General features: G+C 53.7%; 1 protein-coding gene across 1 annotated transcript in view; it reads left to right on the top strand.

The window, feature by feature from the left end:
- The window catches only part of SHISA4 (shisa family member 4), a 40,119-nt gene extending 21,263 nt beyond the window's left edge, over positions 1 to 18,856 (top strand). Inside the window, exons 3-5 of the mRNA XM_074936345.1 lie at positions 4,632 to 4,765; positions 10,915 to 11,094; positions 13,632 to 18,856. Coding sequence (XP_074792446.1) covers positions 4,632 to 4,765; positions 10,915 to 11,094; positions 13,632 to 13,678 — 361 coding nt within the window. The 3' untranslated portion in view covers positions 13,679 to 18,856. The remainder of the gene's footprint in view (positions 1 to 4,631; positions 4,766 to 10,914; positions 11,095 to 13,631) is intronic.
- Positions 18,857 to 21,847: the final 2,991 nt, after the last annotated feature.

Genomic DNA, 21,847 nt, shown 5'->3' with positions numbered 1-21,847 from the left:
GGAGCTGAAGACACATGCCCATCCCCGCCTAGAGTTCGGGTATTGTGGCTTTTGACATCTCTCCTCTCACTGTGACCAACTCTCTGTCTAGCTGCTTGGCTGCTGGCCCCTGCCCAGGATATGGACGCCTCCCTCCCACAGGTTAAAAATAGCAAACAGCAGCAAGGTCTCTTCATTTCCCTTCCTCCGAGTAGGAGCAGGTGCCTGGCCGGGTATTGGTGCGTGTGTGTATGAGGAGCTCTGAGAGAAGGGCAAGCGCTGCAGGTAGTTCTGGGTGTGTCGTTCTGGGAAGTAGCTGCACAGTCTGGGTCAGGCTGCCACGGTCGTTCTGTCTCCTGCACTGATGAATCCCCACAGTTTGTTGACGGTGTTACGGCTCCAGGGGCGTAGCTGTCGTGAGGTGGTGGTTGCACTGGGGAAGTGTCTCTCAAGTGGTGAGGGCTGGTACTATGCGGCTTTGTCTCTTGGGACAAAGACCTTGCCCTGGGCTTTGTGTTGGGTGGGGAGGCCGCACAGAGAGTGGAACCAGGGCACCGTGCTTACGGTGGTCTGTGCTGCTGAACCGCCAGGTTTGCTGCGTTTTGGAGCTTTTCCAGGCCCTGCGTTTTCATTCCCAGGTGCAGCAAGTTGTGATAATGAGGCCTGGGCATCACCTTGGCCAGCTTTGCCAAAAGGATGTGGGGAGTGGGGTGCAGGTGGGTGCATATGCTGCTGTGACTCTTTGGGCACCCAGTGGCTTTGAGGAGCCGAGAAGGAGCCCAGGCTGCTGACTGATGTAACAACCTGCAGGCAGATGCCTTCAATAGCCGGGAGTCAGAGGAGGTGAGTTGTTCAAAGTGCGTCCCACGAGCATCAGCTCTGCATGGGCTGGCATCTGCTCCTCAGACAGTGCTGGACTCAGCCGGGCGCCCAGCTGGCTGTCTCTGATGTGGACGGGTGGGGCTGGCCATGTCCGGGACTGCTGCCCTTCAGACCATCCTGTGTCCCCAGCTCTCTCTGTGGCTCCACACAGATGCTGAGTAATGTGGGGGAAGATTGAGCCCCAGGACACTGCAAAGGTGAGGGCCCTGGGAATGGGAGAACTGTTGCCCATAATGACCCTGTGAGTGGATAGAGAAGGGAGGGGTCTGAGCTACTTCCTGGCATAACAGTTCACCCCAGGGCCTTATGGAGGCAGGACCGCGCTTGCTGATCGGGGTAGCCAGTGCTGCCAAAGGTAGCTGTTTCTTCCTCCGACTCTGGTGGATGGCCTCTTCCTGCCAGAGTGCAGGGTGGTCTCTGTCCCTGCCCTGGTGCCTGACAGAGGGAAGCGGAGCACAGCAATGCTCTGGCCATGGTCCCTTAGAGCTGTGAGGGGGGGGGTGCAGAGCCATTACACAGGCCTTGCCTTCTACAGGGCTTCCCCCCACGCCAGGGGAATTCCCCTGTGCCTGGTTTGCTGTGCTGCTGAAGCTGGGGTAGATGGGTCACAGTGCAGTGCTGAGTCAGGGCCTCTTTGCGGAGTGCCGTTGCCTTGAGTTCCTCCATGTGCAAGAGAGAGATGAATATCTAGTGGTGAGTTTGTAACATGAGCTGCTATTGCAGCGGGTCTCTAATGGGTATGATTACTGAACGCTTGTGGCTAGTGGCCAGGGCACAACTGGAGCGTCACCTGCCCACCTCCGATGCTTTAGGCTCTACCCAGAGTGAGACAGAGTAAGGGGGAGAGATGGCTGTAGGCATGGGGTGAGGGCACAAGCGCACACGATAAGCTGATGGGGGTGAGAAGGTTGGTGTGATCAGTAGTGTTGAGTCAACCCAACTGGAGGGTGAGGCTGGAGGAGAGGCCACAGGGCTTCTGTCTGGCTCAGTACTGTCTCCTCTTTAGCACTGTGCTCACAACAGCTAAATCCCCCCACAGGTTTCCCCCCCCGCCCCCCACAAGTGCCAGGCTCCTTGGGTTTGATTGTGGGAAGATGTGGCTGAGATTGGTGCTTGTTCTGATCTCTCCCAGCAGCCAGACCTGTAGCCAAGCCCCCCACCCCAACCCTGCTCTTATGAGCTTGGCATTTCTGTTGCTCCCATGACGCGTGCTGTGGTGAGCGGGAAGGTTCTGGCAGCGGGAGGGGGCTCTTGGGCCAGTTCAGTGCAGGGCTTTGGAGATAAGGAGTGAGCCTTGCGTTTGGCCCCAGTGTTTAGCCAGGAGCCTGTGCAGAGCGGAGCGCAGGTGTGTTGTGCTGTGCACACCTGTGCTGTCAAGTAGCTTGGCTGCTGTGTCGTCATCACTCCTGCTGGGTGCATTGCCCTGCGGCCTGGTGGCCAAGAGTGGGGGGATAGCCACAGCCCTGGGGCTCAGGCTGGGGCTCAGGTTGCTCACCAGCCACAGCTGGAAGAGGGCATGGTTTGCAGCCCTCACTGGTTGGCTACCCAGCCATGGTGACAAGCCCAGAAGGTCCCTAAGGCAAGCAAGTGTGTGTGAGTTGCCACAGTGGACAGGCTAGAGGGGGAAGCGAGAGCAGTGGGAGGAGGCTGCCCATTTTGGGGGGTTGGGGTGGGAGACTCAAGGGGAGGATTTGTGCGAGGGGAGAGGGCCACATGATGAAAGGCAGAGCGAATGGGGAGGGATGACTGAAGGATTCAGGTTGGAGATGGAGAGTGGGAAGGAGCTGAAGGAGGGGCTGGGGGAGGAGCTGGAGGGAAAGGGAGGGGACTTGGCACCTGATAGCACCCAGCACTGAAAATCCCCTGCAGTCTGCTTGGTATGTGTGTGTAGCCAGTGCAGGTGTGTGTGTGGCTGTGTATGGGGGGTGGTAGCTGTGTATGGCCATATGGAGGGTAGGGTGGGGCTCTGTTTGGGGAGGCGTCTTGGTGAGTGGCTGTAGTGCAGGGGGAGGGGGCAGCAGCACGTGCCCATTTAGGGGAAGGCAGCATTGGGGCAGGGCTCTGCATGGGGGGCCACTGGTGGTGCATGGCCACAAGTATGTGGAGGGGGCAGCAGTGCCTGGCCATTTATGCTGGGGGGGCGGGGAGCTATGTATGTGTGGGGGGCAGCAGTGCATGGCCCTGTATATGGGGCATGCGGTGGTGCATGGCCGTGTACATGCGGGCGGGGGGAGCGGGGCTGTGTATGTGAGTGGGGGCAGTGGTGTGTGGCCATGTACATGGGTGGGGGATGGTCGTGCATGGCCACGTATGTGGGAGGAGGCCGTGGTGCATGGCCGTGCGTGAAGGGGCTGGTGGTGCGTGGCATGCAGTGTGCTCCAGTGCCCGGCTCACTCCCATGTGGGTTCCAAACTCCAGTGGCAGCGTGTCTCTCATCCCTGCAGTGGAGCCCTGAGTGGAATGAAGACCACTATTCCCACAGAGCTGTGGCTGTAGCATGGCTGAGGTGCAGGGCAGAGAGATTAGGGGAGCTCTGCAAAGCCTGCCTTTCTCTTCTCCATTGTAATCTCTGGGGAGGATTTTGACTGCTGCTATGATCCAGGTCTCCAGTGACTCATGGCACAGGCAGCCTGTCAGGGTTCCCTCCCTCCCCACTGTGAACTCCAGGGTACAGATGTGGGGACCCACATGAAAGACCCCCTAAGCTTATTTCTACCAGCTTAGGTTAAAAACCTCCCCAAGGCACAAATCCTTCCCTGTCCTTGGATGAATACTGCTGCTACCATCAAGTGAGTTAGACAAAGATTCAGGAAAAGGACCACTTGGAGTTCCTGTTTCCCTAAAATATCCCCCCAAGCCCTTTCACCCCCTTTCCTGGGGAGGCTTGAGAATAATCTACAACCAAATAGGTAAACAAGGTGAGCACAGACCAGACCCTTGGTTGGATTCTTAAATCAGATTCTTAAAACACAGAACTTTATTATAAAGAAAAAAAAAGTAAAAGAAACACCTCTGTAAAATCAGGATGAAAGGTAATTTTACAGGGTAATAAGATTTAAAACAGAGAGGATTCCCCTCTAGGCAAAACTTCAAAGTTACAAAAAACAGGGATAAACCTTCCTCTTAGCACAGGGAAAATTCAGAAGCTAAAACAAAAGATAATCTAATGCATTTCCTTCCTATTACTTACAATTGGTAATCTTAGATGCTTAGTTCAGATATGGCTTTAGGAGATGTATTGTCCCTGCCCTGGTTCCTCCCTGACCTGGGGAGAACACACAGAAACACGAAACAAAAACCTTCCCCCACAGATGTGAAGGTATCTTCTCCCCTTATTGGTCCTTTTGGTCAGGTGCCAACCAGGTTATCTGAGCTTCTTAACCCTTTACAGGTAAAGGAGGGATTTTATGCTACCCTTAGCTGTATGGTTATGACACAGCCTCTACTCGATCAAAGCACTGCCCAGAATGTCACGTGGGGCATTCCCAGGGTTGGGGAAGGGGTTCCAAGTCCCAGCCATGCACAAACCCCAAGCCCACCCATTAATCCTGTCATCTCCACAGCCCTGGGGAGGGAGGGCAGGGTCCCAGGGTTCATCCCTTGCAATGCGCAGGGATCAGGAGCTGCCTGTGAACTGCACGTCTCTCTTTGTGTAGCATGGAGCCAGCCTGAGTCTGTGAAGTATCCACTTGACCTAGGGAAAGGCCTCATAGGGCACTCGGGACAGTACTTGAGACTGCCCTGTAACCACGTCTGCTTGTGCCCCACAGCCCAAAGACTGTCGCTGGCATCGCCTCAGCCGTCGTCCTCTTTGTGGCCATCGTTGCCACCGTCCTCTGCTGCTTCCTGTGCTCCTGCTGCTACCTGTACCGGAGACGGCAGCACGTGCGGACACCCCTCCAAGGTAGGGGCTGGCAGCACAGCTACCCTCTGTGCTGCCATGGCCTGGGGAGAGCAGGGTGGGCCCAGGAGGAGGGGCAGAGGGGCCCGAGAGGGGGCTCAGGCACAGCAAGTACTCGGTAAAGGTTGGTTGGTTTCGTTCTCTTTGGCTCTAGGCTGGGGAGAGAGGGGAGGGATGCGATTAGGGTGACTGTAGTGTGTGTCCCCAGGAGGGAGGGGAGGAAAATATTGACTAGCTGCTCATTAACTGAGCCCTGTCCATCCTGTGCACTAAATGCGGCATGGGGAAAAATACAACATGGCCATGTATCATCATGCATATGCACAAGGGGGGGCCTGAATTAAGGTTGCACAGGCAATCTTATTTCTGGTATTTCCTAACTTCTGTGTTTTTGACTTTGCAACCTTACCATAGTTTTTTGTGTGTAATTTTCTAGGTTTTTAAAATAGCAAACTGAAAAATCACAAATTACATAATGTGCCTCATATTGACACCCACATGGGTCATCATCAGGTTTGGAACCTTTTGATACACTGCACAGATCTCTATCACTTGAGCTAAGGAAGTAATTGATCACAGTAGTAGGTTGTCATCCTCTATATGGCCCAGCACTAGAGAGACATTTTGCTAATGGGTTTCACAGATATTTGCTGACAGCAGAGGAATGGTGAAACCCAGGATTTGTGGGTTCTATTCCAAGCTCTGCAGGAGAGTATTCTCTAGTGGTCACAGACACTTCTACCTGTTCCTCCCCCCCGACATACACACACATATTTCACCCCTTCTGCCCTGTCTCTTTCAACCTGTCCCTAACCCGTCCTGTCTTTTCCCCAACTTCAGCTCCCTGTTCAACTTCAGCTCCTGGTCCCTGTTAAGCTGTCTGCAGTAGCTCAGGAGCATGAGTACCACCCTCAGGGCAGACTGTCAAGAAACAGGACACACACCCCAAATTGGTTGTGAGTTCTATATTTATATTTCACCAACCAATCAAGTGTGAACTCCTCAGACACTACGACAGCCTCAACATGGAACCACAGACAGTCCCCTTGGGTACTCCTATCCATCTCTGGGGGTTATAGGAGATGAGCCTTATGGTCCCTTCTATCCCTATGATTCTATGATCTTGCCACCCAGAGAAGCTTGCCTTTGTGGTTGATGGTCCCTTACACTCAAAATCACAATAATATTCAGGTTACTCCCAGTCCCAGAGGATTTACCGCAGGTCACTTGCACCTCAGATCTTACACCAAAGACAGCACTCGTAGCCAATACTATAATACATTAACTAAAGAGTTAATAACTAAGAAAAAGAAATGAGTTATTTACAAGATTAAAGCAGGTAAACATACACACACAAATGAGTTACAGTCTTAGGTTCCAAAAGGTAACAGAGGCTGCCGTAATATGCAAGCCCTATATGTCCTCTAGGGCTAACCCAGGCTAAGCAGCTGGGGATCCCTTGCTTGTGCTTAGAAATCTTGCCTTCACAAAGTCCAAGGAGCAAAGAGATCTAGTTTCTTCCTGTCCGGGATTTTCATTCCCTTCCCCCAGAGCTCAAGCTGATGGACGAGTCCTTGTGCATGGCTCCTCTTCATTGGTATCGGGGGAGCAAACAACAAAGTATTTTGTTCTCTGATGTTCCACAACAATTCGTCTGGTGTCTAAATTCCCAACTATGCATATAAAATGATGGGGTCTAAATTAGCTGTTATAATTCAAGAAAGAGATCTTGGTGTCATTGTGGAGAGTTTTCTGAAAACATGCACTCAATCTGCAGCGGCAGTCAAAAAAGCGAACAGAATGTTGGGAATCATTAAGAAAGGGATAGAGAATAAGACTGAAAATGTCATTTTGCCTCTATATAAATCCATGATACGCCCACATCTTGAATACTGTGTGCAGATGTGGTCGCCCCATCTCTGAAAAGGAATTGGAAAAGATTCAGAAAAGGATAACAAAAATTATCAGGGGTGTGGAATAGCTTCCGTATGAGGAGAGATTGATAAGAAAGTGACTTTTCAGTTTGGAAAAGAGACGACTAAGGGGGGATATGATTGAGGTCTATAAAATCATGACTGGTGTGGAGAAAGTAGATAGGGAAGTGTTATTTACTCCTTCTCATAATGCAAGAACGAGGGGTCACCAAATGAAATTAATAGGCAGCAGATTTAAAACAAAGAAAAGGAAGTATTTCTTCACACAAGGCACAGTCAACCTGTGGAACTCTTTGCCAGAGGAGGTTGTGAAGGCCAAGACTATAACAGAGTTCAAAAAAGAACTAGATAAATTCATAGAGGAAAGGTCCTTCAATGGCTATTAGCCAGGATGGGCAGGGATGGTGTCCCTAGCCTCTGTTTGCCAGAAGCTGGAAATGGGCAACAGGGGCTGGATCACTTGGTGATTACCTGTTCTGTTCATTCCCTCTGGCATTGGCCACTGTCAGAAGACAGGATACTGGGCTAGATGGATCTTTGGTCTGAACCAGTATGGCCGTTCTTATGTTCCTATGTTCTTTTGTTGGGCAGGAGATAACACCTCCTGTGATAAACTAGTATTTCACACTTGATAATGCTTCTCTCCTGTCTGGTGCTTTTATAGGTTCAGAGCAAACACTTAAATATTACCTTGTAATATGGGTAAGGACACGATTTTGTCATGGAGGTCACATATTCCGTGACTTTCTGGGACCTCCAGGATTTCTTTTGGGGCAGGACTGGAGCAGAGGCCCGCAGAACAGCTGGCCAGTGGCCAGCCCTGGGGCTGCTGGAGCGGGGGGGCGGGGCGTGAGGTGGGGCACGGGGTGGCATGGCACTGGAGCAGCAGACCGGCAGTCAGCCCTGGGGCTGCCAGAGCAATGACCGCTACATCCAGCCCTGGGGCCACCAGAACAATGGCTGTGGGGGGCTGGCAAACAGCTGACCGGCAGCCAGCCCCATGGACATGGAGCAACCACCGCCGGAATGGTGGCTGCAGTCAGCCCGGGACTGCTGGAGCAGCGATCAGGCTGGATCAGTAGCCCACGGAACCACTGGCCAGTGGCTAGCTGGGGGTCCGCCAGAGCATAACAGCCAGGGGGGCTGCCGGGATAGCTGACCAGCAGTCAACCCCAAGGCTGCCAAACAGCTGACCAGCAGCCAGCCTCTGGCCTGCTGGTGCAGCAGCTGGGGTTGGGTCAGCCCCCCAGGGGATGGAGCAGCAGCGGTCAGTCCCTGCTGCAGGAGCGGCAGCATGGCTGGAGCAGATTCAAGCCCCAACAGTGCTCTGTTTGTTCACCGCCACGCCCCAGGGTATTTTTAGTAAAAGTCAGGAACAGGTTGCAGGCTTCCGTGAACTGTTTATTGCCTGCGACCTGTCCCTGACTTATACTAAAAATACCCGTGACAGAATCTTAACCTTAAACATGGGACACAGGTATTATAAGTGAGATTAATGCCGGCAGCAATTTACAAGCATTCCATAAAGTCTAAACACCGAACACATTTTCATAACCCTAATTCTTACTTTACAAATACTAACAGACAGGGGAGCCAGGCTATGCATTTCTAGCTATGCATTTGTCAATGCTAGGGGCCTGGCATGAGCTGGCACCTGGCTTGCGAGCATCACAGTCCCGGTCCCATTCTCCACTCATCTATATAATAAGATTCCAGGATTGTCACTCTGACATCTAGAGTGTCTGCTGAGTATGTGTGAAGCAATGGAAACAGCTCCAGGCCTGGTTGAGGCCTTTTTTTTTGTTGAGAATATCACCAGATTCGCAGTCTGTTAACGTTCTCAGCCATATTCCTCATGATTTTGCGAATTACATCTCAGCAGAGACCAAGGGATGAATGGGCCTATGGGCGGCAGGTGAACCCCAGGCTCAGGGAGGTTAGCCCCCAGTCCAGCCAACCCCACCCCTTCTGCCCAAGGCCCCACCCTTCCTGCTGGAGGCCAGAGCCCCCCTACCACCCTCACGGTTGCCAGCTCCCTCCCACAGTCCTGGGCTGCCCACAGACCTGGAGTGCCAGGCGGTTGGGCGGGCGGTGCGGCCCCCCACCCCCAGCATGCTGGGCAGGTGGCAGGGCGCTCCTCCTCCAGCCCCGGAGCACTGGGCAGGAGGGCGGGTGGAATGCCCCCCCACAGCAGAGCCCCCCACAACACAGCACTGGGAAGCAGGAAGGGGCCTTGGGGCAGAGTGTGGGCGGGGCCATGCAAGGCTGTCTGGGGAGGCTTAGCCTTCCCCGCCCTTCAATACCTACTCCTGAGGGCATTCTGTGCCAAAAAAAAATTCTTCACACAATATTTTAAAATTCTGCAAATTTTATTTGTCAAATAAATGTAGAGGCTCCAGCATGGCATTGGGGAGCACAGGCCACTGGCCGCACAGAGGTGGAAGATCACTGTGCAGCTCTGTGCTGAACTCAGCAGTGAGGCTGCACCCAACCCTGACACAGTGCAAGGGCCGGGCCTGGTCCAGAAACACCCCAGGGCCCTGTTCCTCCGTGTGGGCAGGCAGGCTCAGCAAGGCATAATCCAAGTATGGAGGGGCTTAGTGTGGGGGGATCCAGGTGTGGGGTGAAAGAATTCTGTGTTGGGGATCCGGCTGCAGAGGGGATTTGGATACACAGGGGCTTGTTGGGGGTGGTGGTTCTGGATGCAATGGTAATGGGACTCTGCAAGGGGTTGAAGGTGGTTGGAGTTCAGCGGGGAGGTCTGGAAATCGAGGGGATAGAGCTTGGCACGTGGTTCTGGGTGTAGGGAGCTCAGTGAGGGGTCCAGATGCTGGGGAAGTAGGTGGGGATCCAGGTGCAGCTGGTTGGGGCTTGGTGAGGTGGGGATCCGGGTGAGGGTGGCTCATTGGGGTGGTTTAGGTGCAGGGGGAGTGGGGCTCATCGGGGGGATTCTGAGTGTCTGGGGGTGAGGCTTGGTGGGAGGGTGTGGACATCAGGGGGCCTAGATGCACAGGGGTTGGGCAGATGGGGGTGCAGCTCCCTGTATAGGGATCCCTCCTCATGCAGCTCAGGAGCGATGGGTGCAGGAAGTGGGTGGGGTGTGTGTGGAGTTTACAGAGTTTCCTGCAGCCAGGGAAGAAATCTGGGGGTGGGTCTGACCCAGCCTCAGATGCCATGCAGGGGAAGAGGAAGTCCCATCCTAGCCGGGACTAGCAGCTGAGCCTGGCGCAGGGAAGGAGCCACCAGCCAGTCTTCCCCAGTCCTGCCTCCTGTCCTACTGTGGTTTACTTCTCTGCTGGCTGCCCTGGGCACCCAAAACATACTGCTGGGGAGGGTTGCATGACCGCTTTTGTGGCTTCCCTCTGCTTCCCCATCAGAAAGTCATTTTTCTATAGGGAAGCAAAGGAATCTGCAGGGGACATAAATTCTGTGCATGTGCAGTGGCACAGAATTCCCCCAGGAGTAAATACCCTCTGCCCATGAATGGGCCCTAGAGACTGAGAGTCCCTCTCCTACCCCCACAACTCGATGGAGGGACATTCGCAGGGAGTGGGGGCGCCTACTGTGCTCCTTCTGTACTTGTTCTGTGACTCTATCTCTGGGGCTGCCAGCCTAGCACTACTCCCTGCACTGTGGTCACTGTACAATGTTGGGCTGGAGGGACGAACTATCTTTGCTCTTTGCAGATAGTGAGTTTTGGGGGGTGTACATGGTCCCTGTAGCATCTGAAGCAGGTTCCTGGGGCTCTCAGCAGAGAGGTTCACTCAGGATGTGGGTGTCCAGCCCAGCAGAGCTTGGGATGTCACAAGGAGAGGGCCCCACTGCTCAGGGGAGAGCACATACTTTTGAAAGTCCCACAGGGGAGTTGGAGCAGTCACCTCCTTCGCTGGATGCCTGGCCGATCTGGTGGTGAAGCTTGAGTCTTTGGTGTTTGCAAGGGAGCTTGAGTGTCTCAGGGAGCTGTTTGATGCAGAGTCTCTTGCAATGGTGGTGTCTGGGGTGGCCTGGTGGGATCTCTCTGTGGGGGAGTCTTGGGGTGGGGGTCTGCTGGAAGTTTGTCAGAGGGCTGGGTTTTTCAGAGGCTCTGAGGTGCTTTGGGGTTTGGCTTGGAGAAAGCCTGCTGGAGGTGTCTCAAAAGGGGATGGGGAGGGGGTATTCACTGCAGAGTGGCGCTGCAACTCTGGGGCTTGAAGCGCAAACCTTGTCTTTGTTGCACAGGCCAGGAGATCCCATTGTCCAGCTACCCAGCTCAGCCGCCATGCGCCTACCCTGTGGATCCCAAAGCTGGAGCTGCACCCCCCCAGCCAGGCTGTGCCCCCATGGCCATGTATCCGCCTACTGCCCCAGCTGCACAGTATCCGATGTACCCAGCAGGCCTCCCACTGTACAACCCAACAGGTAAGAGCAGCAGGAACCAGAACACTGCTTGAAGCTCTCTTCTTTACAGAGCTGTGTCCCTCCAAAACTAGGAGCCTTGGGGTCTCCTCCAACACCAGTTGCTTAGGGGACAATCTGTATCCTCTGCCCTGAGATCCAGTATTCACAGTCACATTCTCAGAAGGGCTCAGCACCCAGCAGGTTCCATAGGGAGTGGGGGTTCATTGTTCTCTGGGTTGGGAGGGGAGGGGTGTTTGTATACACTGAGATGGAATAAAGTGTCCCAAAGTGTCAAAGGCGTTAACATGATCCTGTCACCATCCAACTTTACCCAGTGCTTACCGAGGCCCAGGGCTTGGTAGGTAGAGACCTCGGCCTGCTCAGTCCCACCCCAATCCCACCATAACACATTTCTTAACCCTTTAGTAAAGAGACAGAACAGAAGGGAAACCAGTGAAAGGGTTGTGTTGTAACAACCTCTCTCATTCCCTGTCCCTTTAGCTGGAGAGTCTTGAAAGGAAAAAACCCCTTGTCTGACTCTGACAGTCTTTTAGATGGTATCGGAGTGGGTAGTAACCCTCTGTTTGGATCAAAGAGAAGTTACTGGGCTGGAGCTGTCGCTGCTGCGGCTGTTAGTCTGATCCCGCGTCCCTAGCGGATGAACCAAGACAAACACAGAGAAGTGGGGAAAGAACAGAACAGCCAGGAGAGGAAACGCAGCTTCTGTCTCTGGGGTTGACTCTCAATTGCTACGACAGTGCTGGAAAACCCAGGCCCAGCACACGGTCTGATCAGCCACTCTGGCTACGTCTACACAAACACTGCAATTACACACCTGTGGCTGGCCTGTGCCAGCTGACTGGGCTCGCGGTTAAGGGGCTGTTTAATTGTGGCATAGACATTCAGGCTTAGGCTGCAGCCCGAGCCCTGGGACCCTCCCATCTCACAGGGTCCTAGAGCCTGGGTTCCAGCCTGAGCCCGAACGTCTGTACTGCAGTTACAACCCCTCAGCCTGAGCTCCTTGAGCCTGAGCCAGTACTGGCTTCATCTGGGCCCCCCTCTCTGGCCTGGTCTGGTCAGGACATCTCTCAAGGTTAGGCAGAAGAAGATCCGGGGTCCCTGGAGATGGTGGGGGTGGCAGCTGTGACCCTTCCCCATCTCCTGTTTTTCAGTCCACAAGTGTTGCAGAGGGCAGCTTCCCCTGAAAATCCCTTTTTGAGGACCCAAAAGGGGTGATGGGTGGAATAGCCCAGCCCCTCAGTATTTTATTTATGAATTCGGCCTGGTTTCCAACATACCGATTGTGGTTAATTGATTTCCAATCCCACCCTTCTCGTGTTTACCAGGCATGTTCTTAACACAGTCGTTTTTATATTGGAAGCCCCTTTTGTTTGGATTAATTCTGTCTTTGGTCTCGCCTCTGTACCTTTTCCCATCTGCATATGTTGTTATCAGTTCTTGGGACAGTTTATGAGCCTTCACTCATGTTTTACAGCTGAGTTTACAATTAGGGTAAATGTGTAGGCCCAGTTATCGCAACCGGGGGGGGGCCTCCATTGTTCCCCATTTTGGGAGGGCAGGGGAGGGAGTCTGTGTGGTTCCCGATGTGGGGAGGAGGGGTCTGCGTCTTTCCCCACGTGGGGAGGGGGGGATCTGTGTCATTCCCCATGGCACTTGCGTGCTTTGGCAAGCCTTGCCCCATGTGCCCGTGCTCTCGCCAGGGGCTCTCTGGCAGTGCTGTCACTTGCACACTCTTCCCCATTCCTGCTCCCTGGGGCCTGAATTCACCCCTCAGCCTGAGAGCTCTACTCACCCAGGGCTGTGCTGGAGCCCCACTCTTCAGAGCTCATCTGCTTGCCCTTGTGTGGAGGCAGCAGCCCCAGGGGGCTTGTCTGTGGGTATCTGATGGCACCAGGTCCATCCAGTGGTGAGCTGGAGCTGGTTCGCACTGGTTCACACCAACCGGTTGTTAAATTTTGAAGCCGGTTCAGAACCAGTTGTTAAAGGGCTGGGCGAACTCTGGCCCGCAGGCCACATCTGGCCCGCAGGCCTGTCCTGTCCGGCCTGCCTGAGCTCCCGGCTGGGGAGGCTCTCCTGGCTGAGAATCCCTTTTTACTCACCCAGCGGCGCTCCGGGTCTTCGGCGGCACTTTGGCGGCAGGTCCCTCAGTGCCGCCGAAGACCCGGAGCGAGTGAAGGAACCGGTTCTTCAGATTTTGGCAGAGGGAGAGTGCACTGTGGGCAGTGACAGCCTGTGTGTTCAATGGGCATGGGATGCCAGTCGCTCATGAATCCCTGCAACAGACCCAGAATTGATGGCCCTTGCATACCGAGGGGAGCTGGGCTAGAGCCCCTGCCTTAAGCCCCAGAATGCCAGAGCTTGCCCTTAGCTGGCCTTAGCAGCAGCAGGTCCCTGAGTGTATTGGCTGGGTGCGCTGCAGCCTCCCCACTCACGTTATCCCCAAGCCCCCGGGGCTGGGGCATGTGGGAACCTTCTCACCCCGGCACTTGCTGCACTTGGTTCTGCTGAATGACACTCTGCATCTCTTTCCTCCACAGCACCCCTACCCTATCTCCCCCCACAGCCCACCTACCCTGGAGCCTGAGGAGACCCCAGAGAGACTGCAGAGTCAGCGCCTTGTGCCCTGGACTGTGAGCTTGTGAGCCCCTGCTGTGGGCTTATCTGCTGCATTGTGACTCCTGTGAACCTAGGACACCCGTGCCTGGTCCCAGACTAGCCATTGCCACCTTCTCCCTCAGCAAAGCAGTGCAGCACATCCCTGCCCTCTCCTGCCTGCTTCACTGAGGGAGTATGCCGATTAGGGTCCCCCTGTGGTCCCCTGGGCATGCCAAATGGGTCCCCCCAGGGTGTGCCAAATGGGGTCCCCCTGCAATCCCCTGGGCATGATAAGTGGGTCTTTCCAGGGTGTACTAAATGGGTTACCCCCACAGTCACCAGGGCATGCCAAGTGGGTCCCCCTGCAGTCCCCTGGGCATGCCAAGTGGGGTACCCCAGGATGTGCCAAGTGGGGTCCCCCTGCAGTCCCAGGGCCATTTCCGAGGGTCACAGCTCTGTCTGGCCTTAGTGAGGGAGGCTGCGTTCTGAGGGACCAGAATACACGGCATGAGCACAAAGGAAGCTCTTGTGCAGCCAGACACTGGCTTCTTTGTGGGGCGAGTTCCCTCTGCTGAAGCTGCCTTTGCGAAGGCTCCACCTGAGCTCGGCGCTCACAGGCACCAGGATCTCAATAGCCCAATTGTGAGGGGGAGCAGAGCACTGTTGCTGTGATCCTGGTGTGACCATGGGCCCTTTGTCCTCCTGGCAGAGGCCAGCCCTTCCCAAGGAGCAGGTTAGCCTGCAAATGATTGCCATGGAACCAAGGTCTGGGGGGCTCCTGGGCAGCACCTCCTGTGGCATTGTGCAATTTCTCCAGATCTAGCATAAGGGCCCTGTCCATTTGCAGCTGCAGCAGGACAGGTGCGAGCCGCAGGCACAGGGGCAGGGCAGGGTGCCACTTGGCAGGCACCCACAGTCCTGTTGCTCAGTGGTGCCTGGTACAGCTCGTTGCTCCCAGTGGGCTCCCTCCCCAAGGAGAAACCTCACATTAGGAGCTGCCATTGCAGCCTGCATAGGGCCGGGCATAGCACACTAACAGCGGATGGCCCCGCACTGCACTTGGGTATCCAGGACAAGTTGCCAAGCCCAGTAGGGCTCCTCTCATGGCCCCTGGATGGCAGGAGGCTCCTGTTTCCATCCGGCCTCTGGCCAGAATCACGCAGCTCAGCCCCACAAAGCAAGTGCAACTATTGCTCTCACAGGTGAGCTGCAGCCCCCATGCTATCGCATCCTCTGTTCATTGGCCAATGTGGCCACCCCTAGCAGCATACTTCCCCCGGGGAGCAGTGTCAAGGTTAGGAGCTCAGTGAGTCCAGATGGCTCATGGGAGTAGTGGCTGGGGAGCTTACACTCAAACTTCACAGGAGTCCCCCAGAGCTGGAGTGGGAATTTCCCCGGAGAAACACCATCTCCCCACCACTGATCAGCGGTGCCCTTCCTGACCCTCAGACTAGAGATGCCCACCACCCCCATGCACACAGCAGGGCAGAGGGAAACTCTCCGCCTCCTCCCCAGGAGGCCGGGTTGGCTTCCCAGCCTGTCTCTTCCTCTCCTGCTTTCCCTGCTCCTCTACAAGTGGCTAAACCTGTGACTGACCCTTCCCCAGGCGCATTGGGGTCCCTGGAAATGGGTAACAGAGATCAGTTCTCACCTTGTCTGTAGTCCTAGGGCACTGACTCTGGGGTCCCTGCCCAGCTGGCCAGGGTCATTGGGGGTCATTGCTCCTCCCAGTTCACTTCAGTACAGTATTTGAGGCTGTTTACTGCCCTTTCCCTGGGGGAGACATGAGGGGCCCTAGGGCAGTTGGGCAGCCTGGGGCCATGGCTAGGTCACTGGGAAGCTAGGTGTGCAGGATTTGATCACTGGTCTGGCCTGTCCTGCATTAACTCCTGCTCTGCTAAGTCAGACCTGCTGGCCCCTCTGGCCTGTGCCCTGCCACCTCAGACCCAGCCTATCTAGGCTGCTGGCTCACCTCTGTCAACAGCTGATACTTGGTGTGTCAGAGGAAAGCCCCCTGGCCAATTGTGCGGTGCTGCCCTGGGGATTTCCCCTCCCTGACCCCTGATTTTGCTTTTCCCCAAGAAGCAGGAGTAAGGCTTGGAGGCAGGAGGTGAGCTGCCTCATCGCCCTATGTGTGGTGGCCCCCAGCTCCAGGCCTGCACCCACTCCTGCTGCCCGGAGCTGTGCAGCAGCCACTGCTGCGCTGTCATAGCTGGAATGACAAGTGTGTGCACGAAAATCCTGATTAAACCTGTGCGTAGGTAAATGCCTTCTGTGTTCTGGGACTTAAAGGGTGCAGAGTGAGGCCTGGCGGGGGCAGGGACCATATTCAGCCTGGCTTTGGGTGCCATCAAACATCCCAGGCACTGAGCAAGGAGCAGGGACAGGCCCTTGGCCTTCAGGGCCCTCTGGCTGAGGGGAAGAGGCTGCACTATGGTGTGTGACCACAGCTTAGCTGGAAGGGTGAGTTTCCTTTACATAGTCCCTGACAACAAGCCCCCAGGGGGACACAGTCAGTGTCTCTTCCGTCAGCTGCTCAGGAGGCAAATCCCAGTGTGAGCATCCCAAGCAGGCAGAATGCTCCTACACCTGCCTCCCTGTGCACCCCAGCACAGGGCGTCACCCCAGCGGGGCTAGGCATGGTACATCAGGGAGTCACCTCTCCTCGGCTCCCCTGTGGTGTGAGTGTGTGGGGGTGCTGTCAGGTTCTGGCAGAGTCAGCCAAGCTCCTGTCCTGCTGTCCCTGGGCCTCCGAGCTGGGCAGGAAAGCCCTCTTTCCTCCTCCCGTAGCAATGGGGCTGATTCAAACACTTGAGGTTAGTCGTCTCAGGGAGCCCATTGTCTTGTTAACACAGTTACCTTGGGGGCACAGCAGGACCCCACTGATGGGAGACAACATGGTGTGGACAGGACACCACAGCACACCAGGGTTCTATTTCCAGCTCTACCATTGCCTTGTTGTATGACCTTGAGCAAATCTCTATGCCTCTGTTTCCCCATCCCCGTTTGTCTTGTCTGTTGAGATTGTAAGCTCTTTGGGGCAGGCCCTGCCTCTCACTATAAGAACATAAGAAAGGCCATACTGGGTCAGACCAAAGGTCCATCTAGTCCAGTATCCTGTCTTCCGACAGGAGCCAATGCCAGGTGCCCCAGAGGGAATGAACAGAACAGGCAGTCATCAAGGGAGCCATCCCGTCGCCCATTCCCAGCTTCTGGCAAACTGAGGCTAGAGACACCATCCCTGCCCATCCTGGCTAATAGCCATCGATGGACCTATTCTCCATGAACTGTGACCCATGTGTCTGTGCAGCACCTGGCATTCTGCAGGGCTCCAGGGGCTACTGACAGATAATAACCCTTGTAGCCACTTATGTGAAAGCAAAAAAACCACTTCATGCTGAATTTGGCAGATGTGTGTGGGGCTGATACCTGTCTGCCATGTGCCCCCCATGTATCACACGCTCCCAGGCACCAGAGGCAGCAGCATTGAGCTGGCTGGGTGCGTGTGTCTGTGCAACTACCCTCTCGGGAATGGGCTCACATCTGCATCACTGCCCCCTGCTGGGACAGGACCTACTTGCTCAACATGCATCCCCACCAGCTGACCCCCTGCAGTTGGATGAAATGTAGGCCAGCAGAGATGGCATGTTTTCTGACCTCCTGCATAACGTGGACCACCGAATTTCACCCAGGAACTCCTGCAGGGGGGCTCTGTCTTGTGGAAGAGCTAGCAGCGGTTCCTCAACTGCACTGATTCTTAAAGATTGTTGTGAAGTGAATGGATGCCACATGCAGTTCACATCCCAGTTAGGGAGTCACTGAGCTAGAGCAGTTCTGTTAGACCAGTGCTTCTCCAACTTTTCTGCTGGTGACCCCTTTCACATACAAGCCTCCGAGTGCGACCCCCCTTATAAATTAAATACACTTTTAAAATATATTTAGCACCATTATAAATGCTGGAGGCAAAGCGGGGTTTGGGGTAGAGGCTGACAGCTCACAACCCCCCATGTAATAACCTTGCAACCCCCTGAAGGGTCCCAACCCCCAGTTTGAGAACCCCTGTGTTAGAAAGACACCCACACCCAGGTGAGGAGAATCCACTACAGCACTAGGTGAGTTGTTCCAAAGACTAATTGCTCTCACTGTTAATACGTGTGCATCCTTTCCAGCTTCACCTTCCAGCCATGGGCTCTTGGAGCTTTGTGTGCTGGGTTGACCAGCGCTCCAGTGTCAGAAATCTCCCCATGCTGGCACTTACAGAAAGCAATCAAGTCACCTCTCAAACTTCTCTTCAATAAACTAAATAGATCGAGCTCTAATTGTGATGCATGTTTTCCAGACCTGGAATTGTCTTTGGAGCTCTTTGCTGATCCCTTTCCAATTTGTCAACATCCTTTTTGAAGGGTGAATGCAGTAAGGTCTCCCCATCACTGTACTGAGACACACCTTCCCACTCCTGCTCGGTATGCCCATGGACAAAAGCCCCAAGTCATGTGATTCCTTTTAGCCACAGCCTTGCTCTGGCGGGTCTGGGTGCTCATGGTCTGCTGGTTTCCACCGTGACCCTTAAGCCCTTTGCATTTGTCTAACTTCAGCTTCCAGCCACTTAATCTTGTACTGCTTTTGCCCTCTATATTAAAGAGCCCTCTATCATCAGAATTCTACGGCCCACGTTGGACTGGGATCAACAAAGTCATAGGTAGGTGTCTAGGCTCCCTATGCATTCAATGGGGAGAGCTAGGTGCCTTAGGGTATATCTACACTGCAGTTAGACACCCATGGCTGGCCCCTACCAGCTACCTCAGGCTTGCCGGGCTGAGCTAAGGGGCTGTGTAATTGCAGAGCAGATGTTCTGGGACCCCCACCTCTCAGGGTCCTGGAGCCCGGGCCCCAGCCCAAGCCTGAATGCCTACATCACAATGAAAGAGCCCCTTTGCCCGAGGCAGCTGGCAGGGCCAGTCACGAGTGTCTAACTGTAGTGTAGACATACCCTTAGAATGCCATGCACACAAGCCAGCACACTGGCTGCCTACGCTAGCCCCCAGGCGATCTGAGGATAAGGGGTGTGCTAAGCACCTCCCCTTCTGGGAGTTTGGCATCTGAGTCCAGGCTGCAGGGAGGCATGTAGCTGTGCCAGTGATTCTCGGCCAGGAACCAAGGGTGCCAGAACGGGGGGGCCAGGGCAAGCAACTGGGGGGATGGGGCGGAGAGGAGCGAGTGGTGGGCAGGGCCTTCGGGGGGAAGAGGCGGAATGATGGCAGGAAGAGGCAGAGTGTGGGGGGGGTCTTGGGGGAAGAGCCAGAGTAGGTGCGGGAAAAGGCGGAGGCCAAGCAGGAGTGGGGCCTCAGGGCAGAGCATGAGTGGACCATGGGTGCAGGGCCACAGTCCAGCTGCCAGTGGCCCCCCACTTCTAGGGAGCTTCCAGTGCTCCTGCCAGGAACCCTCTGCTGAAGCCAGGCGTTTATCACGGGAATGTGCCAAGTGCCTGCCTCACATAGAATCATAGAATCATAGAATATCAGAGTTGGAAGGGACCTCTGGAGGTCCAACCCCCTGCCCAGAGCAGGACCAATCCGAACTAAATCATCCCAGCCAGGGCTTTGTCAAGCCTCACCTTAAAAACTTCTAAGGAAGGGGATTCCACCACCTCCCTAGGTAACGCATTCCAGTGTTTCACCACCCTCCTTCAGTGACCCATCCACTCCCAGTGTCTATTCAGGCCTAATTTGATGGTGTCCAGTTTGAAAATTAATTCCAGTTCTGCAGTTCTCGAGACTGGGAGTGGATGGGTCACTACAGAAACTAAATCAATTTGTTAGACTCTAAGGTGCCACAAGTACTCCTCATTGTTTTTACAAAAACTAACTTCCCCTTGCTAAATACTCACACCTTCTTGTCAACTGTTTGAAATGGGCCACCTTGTTTACACTGGCCTCATTAACACTACAAAAGTGATTTCCACTCCTGCTTGTCAACTGTTGAGAATTGCCTACTTCCAACTTAAATTGAATTGGCTCGTTAGCACTGACCCCCACTGGGTAAGGCAACTCCCATCTTTTCATATGTTATGTATTTATACCTCCCTACTGTATGTTCCACTCCATGCATCTGATGAAGTGGGTTTTAGCCCATGAAAGCTTATGCCCAAATACATTTGTTAGTCTCTAAAGTGCCACAAGGACTCCTCGTTGTTTTTGCTGATACAGACTACCACTCTGAAACCAGTAATTACATAGGTCAATTTAAGTTCGTAGTGTAAACATGCCCTGAGGTAGCAGTGCACATGCCCACAGGCAAAAACATAGGTGGCCACGGAACATTTACCCTGCAAATGTAGGTCCTGAGTTAGTTTAGGTGTCTGTAGGGTTAGATAGCAGCCGAGTGAGGGGTTTGTAGATCACAGTGGCATCTAAATCTGGGGTTTAGGGCCCAAAAACAGAAAGGTATTTAGGCTCCAAACGTCCATTGAAATCAAATACCTTTGTGGATCTGGGCCCTCTTCACTTTCTCTTGGCTAAGTTAAATAGAGTGAACTCCTGGAGTCTCACTGTGAGGCAAGTTTTCCAGACCTTAAAAAGGGTGAACAAAATGACCTGTGTAATTAGGAGCCTATTAGCCTGAGATTGATCCTGGGTAAAATAATTGATATGGGACTCCATCAATAAAGAGATGAAGGATAGAAATATTGGAGCCATATAGTTCCATAGAAAATAGGTCTTGTCAAATGAATTTGATATCATTGTTTGACGAGTTAGTCTGGTGGCTAAGGTAATTGGATGGCTTATACTTATAGCTCTGTAAGGAGTATGTCTTAGTACCACACAACAATCAGCAGTATTCAAAATCAATATGGCCCATATTTAATAGATTAAAAAAGTGGCTACTGAGAAATCTCACAGTCCAGTGATTGTTAATGGGGAATCAGCAATTAGTGAGGTCCCACAGGGTGTGGCTCTCAGCCCAATGCTAGTCAATATTTGTATCTATGATCTGAAAGAAAATACAAAATCATTGCAGATAAATTTTGCAGAAGATACAAATTAATGGAGAGGTGAATAGCGATGGGGCCAGATCAGTTCTACAGAGCGAGGTGGATCACGTGGTCAGCTGGGCTCATTTGAACAACATGTGATTTCATACAGCCAAATGCAAGGCCGTAAATCTAGAAACAGGATGGGAAACGGTATCCTGGAATGCAGTGATTCTGGAAAGACCTTGGGATCCTGGGCCCAACTGACCATGAGCTCTCAGGCCCACGCTGTGGCTAAGAGGGGTCACATGAGTCTTGGCTGGATAAGCAGAGGAATGTAGAGTAGGAGCAGGGAATGGAATTTGACATTGGTGAGAGCAGGACTGGATACTATGTCCACATTTCTAAAGGGATGTTGACAAATTGGAGCGAGTTCAGAGTAGAGCTACAAGAGTGATTTAAGGTCAGAAAACTTGCCTTACTGTGAGAGAATCATAGAATCATAGAATATCAGGGTTGGAAGGGACCTCAGGAGGTCATCTAGTCCAACCCCCTGCTCAAAGCAGGACCAATCCCCAACTAAATCATCCCAGCCAGGGCTTTGTCAAGCCTGACCTTAAAAACTTCTGTGGAAGGAGATTCCACCACCTCCCTAGGTAACCCATTCCAGTGCTTCACCACCCTCCTAGTGAAATAGTTTTTCCTAATATCCAACCTAGACTTCCCCCACTGCAACTCCTTGTTCTGTCAGAAGAGACAGAAGAGCAGACAGTCTATTCACTGGACTTGAGAAAAGCTTAGGAGTTAACTTGATGGGCTATGAAGGAGCTCCCATGGCTTCACTCCTGCTGTGACCAGGTCTTCCCTGTGGATGGCTGCTCACAGGCTGCTGTTAGGTGAGTCTCAGTTCAGTGTCCAGGGAACAGCTGGCCGCAGCAAAAAGCTATTGGAGCTCACAGGCCTGGTGCAAAATCAGTCCCAGTTGGCACAGGCCCCCTTGCTGGCAGCCTCAGCAGGTGAGAAGTAATGTTGCTGTGCAGATTGAACCCCCAGATAAGGAGGGGGAGGCTTACCATGCCTTGTGCAATTAGGGTGACCAGATGTCCCGACTTTATAGGGACAGTCCCGATTTTTGGGTCTTTTTCTTATATAGGCTTCTATTACCCCCCACCCCCTGTCCCAATTTTT

This window comes from Natator depressus, chromosome 21, assembly GCF_965152275.1.
Source record: "Natator depressus isolate rNatDep1 chromosome 21, rNatDep2.hap1, whole genome shotgun sequence".
Taxonomy (NCBI): domain Eukaryota; kingdom Metazoa; phylum Chordata; order Testudines; family Cheloniidae; genus Natator; species Natator depressus.
The sequence above is the reverse complement of the archived record's forward strand: the minus strand, read 5'-3'. Positions and strand labels throughout refer to the sequence as shown.